Below are 9,486 nucleotides of genomic sequence, written 5' to 3' on the forward strand. Positions count from 1 at the left end.
TAAATCAAAAAAAATAAGAACATATTTATATGAAAGAAAAATATCAATAAAAAGACAAATTACCACCTTTAAATGCAACAAATTAAAAATAATGTTTTATGCAATTGGAAAAGTAAGCAAGCCACATCTCAATGCAGTACACTTCGATACTCCAGTTGACTTGATGACCCCACAATTATTAAGCCGGTGGTTTTGGGACGGTGAGACCCAGATTGAGGCTCATACCGCTAAAATAAAAACCTCATTGAGGCACATTAAGCCCAAAGTGACTTACTTATTTTTCTCACATATACATGTATATTGACTTGAGATGCATATGCTGAGAAAAGAAAGAAAGCCTCAAACATTGTCGAGGAAAAGAAGGCGTAGTCTAGGTCATCTTTGATCCAAAGATACTTTATATAGTCTTATCTTAAACATATTTGTGCGATCTTATTAAATGCAGTGATCTTAACTTGTTGAGGTTAGAGGATTATGTTTTTGGATCATACTTTTGTATTGCTTATAGTTAGATGTATGTCCTCACATAGCTAAGTCAATTACTTAGCATTTGATATGATCGGCAATATAAAGAAGCAATAGTGTACTTGATATTGCTAGACTTGCTTCTAGGTGTTTTGGTTTTTATCCCATGTTTGCTATATCCACTCCCAAACAGTAATTTTGGGAGTTGGATTGCCGAAAATGCCCTTTTGATGTTGAGGGTGTTTCTGGAATGGACTTGGCCTGTTTTGGTTTGGGAGAAGGGCAATTTAGTCCTTACACACCCCCAAAGTTACTGTTTGGGAGTGTGAATAGTTGGACCCTTTTTATCCCCATAAACTATTATAGAATATCAAGTGGAGGATTGATTCATAGCATACTAAGCTAGTTATATTAAATGGTTTGAATGATTGGTATAACTAGTAGTATGTCACCTTACTTATTATTTAATAGGGAATATATGAATATTGATGAATGTTTAGTTTTTATTCTTTAGCGGTACCTAGATCCAAGGAAACGTCTTGAGTGGAATTAGGATTAAGGTAAGTGGTGAATCTATGCATTGTGTGCTGCATATTTTTCATATAAAATTATATTATATGTATATGTGAGATTTGTTCCGGATAGATTATGTCATTTTGTATGATTTACTCACATATTAATTGTTGGTTGGACCTGATGCACATGGATGTTTGGTATAAATCATGCTTATTTTCTTTGTTACCACTCATGTCTTTTTATATAGTAGTAAGTTGAGATGCATATGTAGTTAGTTAATTTCATTATTGGTTAATTATTCTAAAAACATATACATCTCAAATTAGTATACCAATACATGTGGGAAAATAAGTAAGTCACCGTGGGCTCAGTGTGCCTCAATGAGGTTTTTATTTTAGCACTACAAGCCTAAATTTGAGTCTCACCATCCCAGAATCACGAGCTTAATAATTATAGGTTCACCAAGTGAATTGGTTTATCGAAGTGTTGACCGCATTGAGACGTGACATGCTTACTTTTCCAATTGCATAAAATATTATTTTTAATTCGTTGTATTTAAAGGTGGTAATTTGACTTTTTGGTGATACTTCTCTTACATATAAATCTGTTTTTATTACTTTTGTTTTATGATGGTTTATACCTTTTAGTTTTTGTAAAACTAGTGTAGCATATAGATTTATCCACTTATTTAGTGGTGAACTCATTGTGTTTTATTCACCTTTTTCAGAGACTCGGGATCAAATGGATTGGAGAGACTCAAAATTTTTTGAGAGAATTTAGGAAATTGGTTGATCTTTAATAAAACGTAAATTGTGGGTTGAGGTGAAGGTCAAACAAAGGTTTCGAAATTAGTTAAAATTTTGGAATACATGTAACCGTGAGAATTTCTCTTTGATGGAATTTTTTGTGGTTATTTGATAAATGCAGAATTTGGAAGAAGAAATTTAACATGTTTAGTTCGGCTCCAATGTTCCTAAAGATTTGGAAATTGTGGTCGTGACAAAGTACCATCAGGCTTTTGTTTACTTGGGAATTCGTTAACCACAATAAATTTATTTAGCAAATTGCTCCCCATGATATTCTTATGAACAAATAGGGAGGTTTTCTTCAGGTTTTTAAATTGATATGTGCATGCTTGATTTTGCGCTTTATCCCTTGGGAACTAAGTTAATAGTTGGTAACTATTATACTTCCTATGGTGGAACTCAGTGGCAAATTCTTGTCTCTGTATTTACCATGCCGAATTTTATACTGATCCTGTTTGATCACAAGCAAAGGTACAAACATTGTAGCCATCAAGAAGGCACAGACCCGGTTAGAGGTGGGGTACCTGCAGAGACTTCTATGTACTGTAACTGACCAAATTAGAGGTTGGGTACCTGCAGAGTCTTCAATGTACTGTAATAGTAAATGAGCTTGGTGTTCCAAGGACTTATTCCATGATTTGTGAAACACTAAGTACCATTAAATTTGCTGAAGGGCCAATTTCTTTATTAAAGATAAACGATGTATTCCATATGTGATTAATCTAGCATCCAATTGATCACTTACTGCATAGTAATTGATAGCACGTATACTCCTTACCTAATTGAGAACGAGCCTTCGCTTGATCCCTTCACAGAAACTGGTATATTATAAAAGGGAGCATCCGAACCGTCCATAACTTGGACACCAAGACCTCAAGGAGCACAAGAAGCTACATCCTCGATTTATGCTAAATGTATTTTGCTCTGTCAGTTACAAACATACTTTATATATTCGGAGACAAGCGATAAGTTGCCGAGTTTGAATATCCTTCACCCCTACAGTTTTCTTCAAGAACGATATTCCAGCAAGAAATGGTGAATGTACTGATACATGCATGAAAGAAATGAAACTATTTCAAATCATCCACTGAAGATGATGACGTGCAGTCACAGTGTAGTATGCAACAATTATCATCTGAGAGCTTCAAGATGACGCATATAGAAACCAGGGGAGAAACGCACACATGGATATGACCATAAATAAATAGACCCAGGGCACTCCAGTACTGCTAAAAATGTCGCCTTTAAAGTTCAGACATGTAAGGCACATATAAGACACGAGGCTAAGTTCTGCATATTCTCCTTTACTACGCTTCTTTTAATCATACCAATTTGAGCGTTCCTTAAATATAATCATCAACCAATCAAATTGATGCCTTCCACATTGTAATTCTAAACAAGACAACCAAACTTGCAACTTAAATCACTGGTAATTCACAAATGATAAAACTAACAAAATTTTCAAGAATCCGGATGCCCTTTTAGATGAGTTTTTCAAGAAGCCAAACCTCAGCCGAAGTCTCCAAGGCGACCCTCTTTCCATGGCGATCGCGTTGGCAGAAGGAGACGACGCCGACGGGGGCTCTAACAACGGCCTCCGAGTCACCGGAAATTTACATTGTCGTCGCGGTACACCAGCCTCATAGACCTCACGGGTCCCACATAAACCCGACATGCCGGCCAATGAAGAGCAATGATCATTGAGGCAGCGGTTAGGGTTTTATGGTCTGACTGTGCGAAAAAGAAGGAGAAGAATGGGAAGGAATAATTCCAGTTGCCCGCTCATCAAAGTCCATGCTTTTGGCACTCGAATCGCGCCAATCTGTGCTATCACAATTTTTGGCTGTTAATTTGGCATGTCGGCTAGCCAGTTTTCTGGGCTGAGCCCATAAAAATTGAGCTCACAGAAGTTTTTCGCTCCGTACAGATACTTATCCCTAATTTCTTGTCAAGGATTTGATGTACTAGGGTAATGTTTCCACATTCTATCATGTCCCTGCAGATTGAGGTTTGCTCTGGTATCATGTTAAATAGTCTTTCAGCTGTCTGAAGTTGAGGTGACCGGTTGAGGTTTATAATTTTACATTCCAACAGTTTTTATGTTGGTTTTCTTTTGATAAATGATGCACTACTCCTTACCAATCAATTTTTTATTGGTTTTTTTTCCTTACGGAAATTTTGATTGGTTTTTTGTACACACACAATTGACATGTATCTGTGTCCGCATTTGTGATATCCCAATTCACGAATTATCTGTTCGCTTGTTGCTTGCCGTCATATATATATCAAATATATATTTTAGGTGCATACAGAAGACAATCATATGAATGATACATCTATGGGGAAAAAAAGTCCTACTCCTACATCTTATTTATATAATAGGATGTTATGTTCAAGGCATTAACACCCGTATGTTATTTCGTCAAGGTCAGTCGTCTTGGAGATTATTGGGGATTCGTCCTATCGACAACCTGTCAAATGAACCCTCTCGCGGAACGTGCCTTCCGGATCTTGTGTTGAAAGAAGGCAAGAAGAAATCACAACAAATAAAAGAAAACTTTGCAAAGAAATAAAAAGTAGAAGAGAGAACACCAGATTTAACGAGGTTCGGCAAACGTGCCTACGTCCTCGGGAGCCACACCAAAAACTTCTTTAATTATTGAAAAAGATTACAAAAGCTTGCAAAGAGATGATCTCAATCTCCCTGAGATCTCTTTGTTCAAAACAACGTTCTCTGAAAAAATCACATGAAAAACAGTGACCAGGGTTACCTATTTATAGGGAAACCTAGGTCAAAACAGATTAGGAATCTGTTTTGACTGCGAACCTCGTCTGTCTGCGAAACTTGCCTGTCTGCGAAACTCGTCTATCTGCGAAGCTCGTTTTTCTGCGAAGCTCGCCCGACTTATACGTTCGCTTGAACTGCAAGTTCGTCTGAACTGCAGGTTCGTCTGAACTGCAAGTTCGCCTTCACTGTAGGTTCACCTAAACTGTAGGTTCGCCTGAACTGTAAGTTCGCCTTCACTGCAGGCTCGCCTGAACTGCAAGTTCGCTTGCATGCCAAGTTCGCCTAAACTGAGGACTTAGAGAAATTTCTACTTGTTCCGAGGTTTGAGGATACAATCGAAAACCAACATGGAGACCAAATATCGCAATGTACACTTCAAAGCTTGCTCCGCCCTGAGCCACCTTAAAACACTGAGGATCAATATGTTGGTGTTGTGGAAACACAATTTGTCTTCTACAAACCCTCAAAGAAGCTACATAAAATGGTCAATTATAAGGTGCGGAATTGACTTATTCATCTCGTGATATGCTTTGTCCATAGTTTAATCTGCCGGCTGATAGAATCTTCCTTGCTTATAAGTTCAGCGTAAAAATGTTGAATTATTATTGGTAGATATTTTCTGAGTCCCTTCCCTTTGGAGTCGTCGAACTGCAAGAAAATGACACGCATCTTCCTCTTGTTTTTTGCACACATGTTATACAGCTGTTGGATATGGGGAGGAATTGTATGTTTCTCTCTTTTTTTAACACAAGAGGATCAGTGTTTTGGGTAAATTCTACTAAATTGGCTAAGGATACGGAGGAATGCGGCTCTTTATTATATGTTTACTAGATATGTTTGTTATGTAGGGTCCGCACCTGTATGAGTCATATACCTAGAAAATAAATTGAGTCGAAAATACCTGCCCTATAGACAACAAAGGAATTGAGACAGTTTACAGCAAGGCATGCCCTGCTCTGAAGTTATATGCATGTCATCATAGTTAAACTATGATATTAATCTTGGCCCTTAGGCATATAATGTGGTTATCAGAAATATCAGCACGGTGCTTAGTACAGTTCACAACCCAGGGAAAAGTTTGAAGAAGAACCTAAGTTCTGATTCCTGTAAGAGACGCTAGGGTATGATAAAAGCTTTGCATTTAGGAGGTTAAGGGTTTTCACTTGTACATGTATGCCAGAGTTTCTTAGAACTATGAACTTTGAATGCCGCATGGTGATATTACCAGTTTGGTCTACATGTATGGTCTGTTAACTTTCAATTGCTAACTGTATTGTGCCTTCTGGGCAGTCATCTTTAGCTTGATGATTACTGCTTTCTTGGAGATAAAATACCAGACTGAGGTTGTGACCCATCCTTTCTTTGGTTCACAGAGTTTAAAAGAACGACTTGACCTCGCATATGTGGACAAACCTGTAAACCATATCGATCATACCTCATTCTTTCATGTAATTGGGCACGGAAAGTAGTACATTAAGACTAATTATGATCAACCGCCTATCCAATGATTCAATCAAGACTAGTATTAAGGGCGGTCAATAGTTTACAACTAAAATCAGCTTAGTCATATAATCACCAAATTCTCTGTGGAGCCATACATTAGTTAACAACTCAAGAAAACCGTTCATTGGACTATAGGACATAAAATCCAGTTATCTGCCGTGTCAGGATACCCAATGTTTTTCATTTGTCCACTCGTGCATAGCTTCTCTTTGTTATCACCAAGTCCAAAGAAGTTGAAAATGACCCGAGAAATTGGATTGTCACAATATCTCCCGACACACCTTGCAACTAATTTATCCGACAACCCTATCATTCGGCTCTCTCTATAAAAGGCTCCTGAGTCCTCAGTGTGTTGCCATTCTCCAGCAACTTTCTTCATCTTTTTTCTTATCTTCATCTTAGTCTTCTTAATATTAAGTTTGTTCAAATGGAGAGTATTGCAGTAGGTGGCTCTCATTTCCCTCCGGGGTTCCGATTTCATCCAACAGATCAGGAACTTATTATCCATTACTTAAGAAACAAGCTCGCCTCTACCCTTGCTCCAGTCACCTGTATTATTGCCGATATTGACATTTACAAGTTCAACCCCTGGGAACTTCCAGGTAATTACTCATATCCTCCTGAACTTTTTAGTACCTTCTTTACCTTTCTGTCAATCGAGAAGTCCTTTTCTTCCGGAAGGATAGTTGTTATTTATTTATGTCTAGATGGTCTAATAATGGACAAAGTAGCACAAATTCTTGAGTAGCACAAATTCTTGAGCAATTTGTATCTAATAAGTGATGGTGGTAAATTATCTTGATTAAGTTGTGCTAATGGTGGATAACTAAAGAAAATTACACATAAGAATAAAATTGATGTTACTTTTAGTTATTTGTCTAATTATAGTTGGAAGCATGTGTGATGCTGACGAGGATGAAAGTCACATTTAGCTACTATATGTGGCGTGAACATTTTATAACCGAAATTAGTTGCATTAGAAAATGATGTACAATGCTTTGTATCAGTTTAGTGACGGTAACATCTTTGTATTCCATCAGACAAAGCCTGCTTCGGCGAAGGTGAATGGTTCTTCTTCAGCCCAAGGGATCGGAAATATCCTAATGGATCACGGCCTAATAGGGCAGCAGGCTCTGGATACTGGAAGGCAACAGGTACAGACAAGCCCATCCTTGCGACTGGTGGGTCCCAGTGCCTCGGTGTGAAGAAGAACCTCGTGTTCTACAAAGGCCGGCCACCAAAGGGAATCAAGACTGATTGGGTCATGCACGAGTATCGCCTCCTTGAAGAGTCCAATGCTTCTTCATTCCCCAAATACAGGGGTTCCATGCGTGTAAGCCCCTTGTTATCTTTTCGTCGATGTCTTTGTCACCTTCTATTTATTTTCTCTTTCTTTCTCTTACTAATTGTCTTTTGTCTGTATTTTCTTTTGTTTCAGTTGGATGACTGGGTTCTTTGTAGAGTGCGTCAAAAAGGCAACATTCCCCTACAAGCAGAAGAGAAGTCCGGGATATCAGGCATCATCAATTGCTTTGCAACAGAGAAAAATGAGGAATTGAAAACAAACAATAACATTTTCTCCGAATGGAGCGATTACAAACTTCTAGCGCAACTTCTTAATTCTCGAGAGGAGGGTGGTGACAGTGGATGTGAGAATTCTGATTCAGACTCGAGCAAATTCTCAGGCGTAGACAACATCGTTTCCAATGGATGTGAAAATACTCAGGCCTCATCACCGAAGATGGTTTCTTCGGTGCTCAATTCACTCAAAAGAACACTCTCGTTTGGAGTAATGGATGAGTTCATGTTGATGTCCCCCAATAAGAGAGCGCACTACTTGGCGAGTGACTATCACCAATTGTCACCAAGTCAGTCTGTTTCTGTTGATCGGGCATTTCCTGAGTTCTTGATATGATGTTGTATCTGAACAAGGGATTGTGGAAAATCATATACTTATTCAAGGTCTAGAGACTTAGATTAGAACCTGCACAGATAAAATTCTGGATCTTAGTGATGCACAGAATGAACTGTAGGTGATTTGAAGAGAAAAATAAACTTTGTTCTGTTTGGTTACACTCACAACATAAGAAGAAATTGTATGGTTCAATTTCAAATATTTGTTTCTTTTACAAATGATATATGTTTTCAAACATGATATATGTTTTCAAACAGATCAAGAGAGAAGTGTGTGTGATATTCCTCTTGTAATAATATTCTTCTTAAATACTGTTGCTAAAAGTGGTATCATAACCTCATCCGGCCTGAAGTCTTGTATTGTAATAAAATCTCTATAAGTATTTCTATTTAATTATGGAGTAAATTTTCTTTCATTCTCCAATTTATGTGTTCATTATGTAGTTTATTTCATGCTATTCTGCTCTATATATTTGCTTGTTAATCAAACTACGCCTAGAGGTAGGAAACAAAATTAGGCTGTGCTCTCTCTTTCTAAAGCAGCATGCTAGGATTGCGGTAGTTGTTTGTGTGGTAGCATGTGTGCTGTTGGTTTTTAGTCCTTAGTATAAACAGAAAGCCACTATCAGACAGTGCGTATTTAGCTGGAGAGAACATGGTCAAACCCTTAGTTAACAAATAAGATATAAAGCGTTGCAAAAATAAACAAAAAAATAGATAAAGAAGAAAGATTTCAATATCATAATGTCTAGAATTATACAAGAAACGTGTAAGATAAGTGCTGAACCAAAGAGATACAAGCACTTCATCTTCCTAAACACTCTACAAAGTCACCATCTAACCAAGATTTAGCATCCATGCTAAACTCGGTAATAAATATTTTATATCCAATAGAGGATATTAATACAAATGTTTTAAACATTCAAAAACAAATTTAAGAAATCAAATCCTTAAAAACAAGTGTTGTTCAAGGAAAAACCGATGTTCAAAACCATACCACTGATGCCTCTGCTCATATGTAGCACTAGACTAATCATCTAAACACGATGATGAAAACAAAGCGTCTAACAGACATCCTTCAACCGAAAACCTATAATCTGTCAAATATAATGGTGTTAAGACAACAGATATAAACCTTAATACATCAAGTAAAAGATCCACAAACAAAATTTGCAGCTTTATAGCAAGCAAACTAGGTTCTTGAAAATAATAATCAAGTTTCAAATTGCTATTCAAATGAAGATGAGTTTTCATTTGAAATAAGTGAATATGATGATTCCCTAGTCATTAATACAATGCAAACTAGAGAATATTTAGTCACAAGTCTAACATCTAACCCACCTAGAAATCCTACAATTAGATTTGCAAAAATTTATCCTTCCCTTTATTCCTGAAATGTCTAGACCTGCCTCAGCAGCACATTCCTTCTTGCAAAAGCTTGGTGATTTTCCAACCCATATGTGGACCAAATACAAGCAAATGTACGAAGAAGCC

The 9,486-nt window shown here is 37.3% G+C and overlaps 1 protein-coding gene across 1 annotated transcript; it reads left to right on the forward strand.

Moving 5' to 3' along the window:
• On the forward strand, nt 6,506-8,116 carry LOC109833388 (NAC transcription factor 29-like). Its single transcript, XM_020401042.1, has 3 exons — nt 6,506-6,680; nt 7,119-7,411; nt 7,517-8,116. Exons 1-3 carry the CDS (start codon nt 6,506-6,508, stop codon nt 7,991-7,993), a joined length of 945 nt encoding a protein of 314 aa, XP_020256631.1. The 3' UTR covers nt 7,994-8,116.

The sequence above is a fragment of the Asparagus officinalis genome, chromosome 1, assembly GCF_001876935.1.
Source record: "Asparagus officinalis chromosome 1, Aspof.V1, whole genome shotgun sequence".
NCBI classification, from domain to species: domain Eukaryota; kingdom Viridiplantae; phylum Streptophyta; class Magnoliopsida; order Asparagales; family Asparagaceae; genus Asparagus; species Asparagus officinalis.

Excerpts from the sequence above, each read along its gene's own strand:
- LOC109833388 (XM_020401042.1), top strand. The coding sequence starts at position 6,506 with ATGGAGAGTATTGCAGTAGGTGGCTCTCATTTCCCTCCGGGGTTCCGA. Across the intron at positions 6,681-7,118 it reads CAACCCCTGGGAACTTCCAG|ACAAAGCCTGCTTCGGCGAA; the intron begins GTAATTACTCAT and ends GTATTCCATCAG. Across the intron at positions 7,412-7,516 it reads AATACAGGGGTTCCATGCGT|TTGGATGACTGGGTTCTTTG; the intron begins GTAAGCCCCTTG and ends CTTTTGTTTCAG.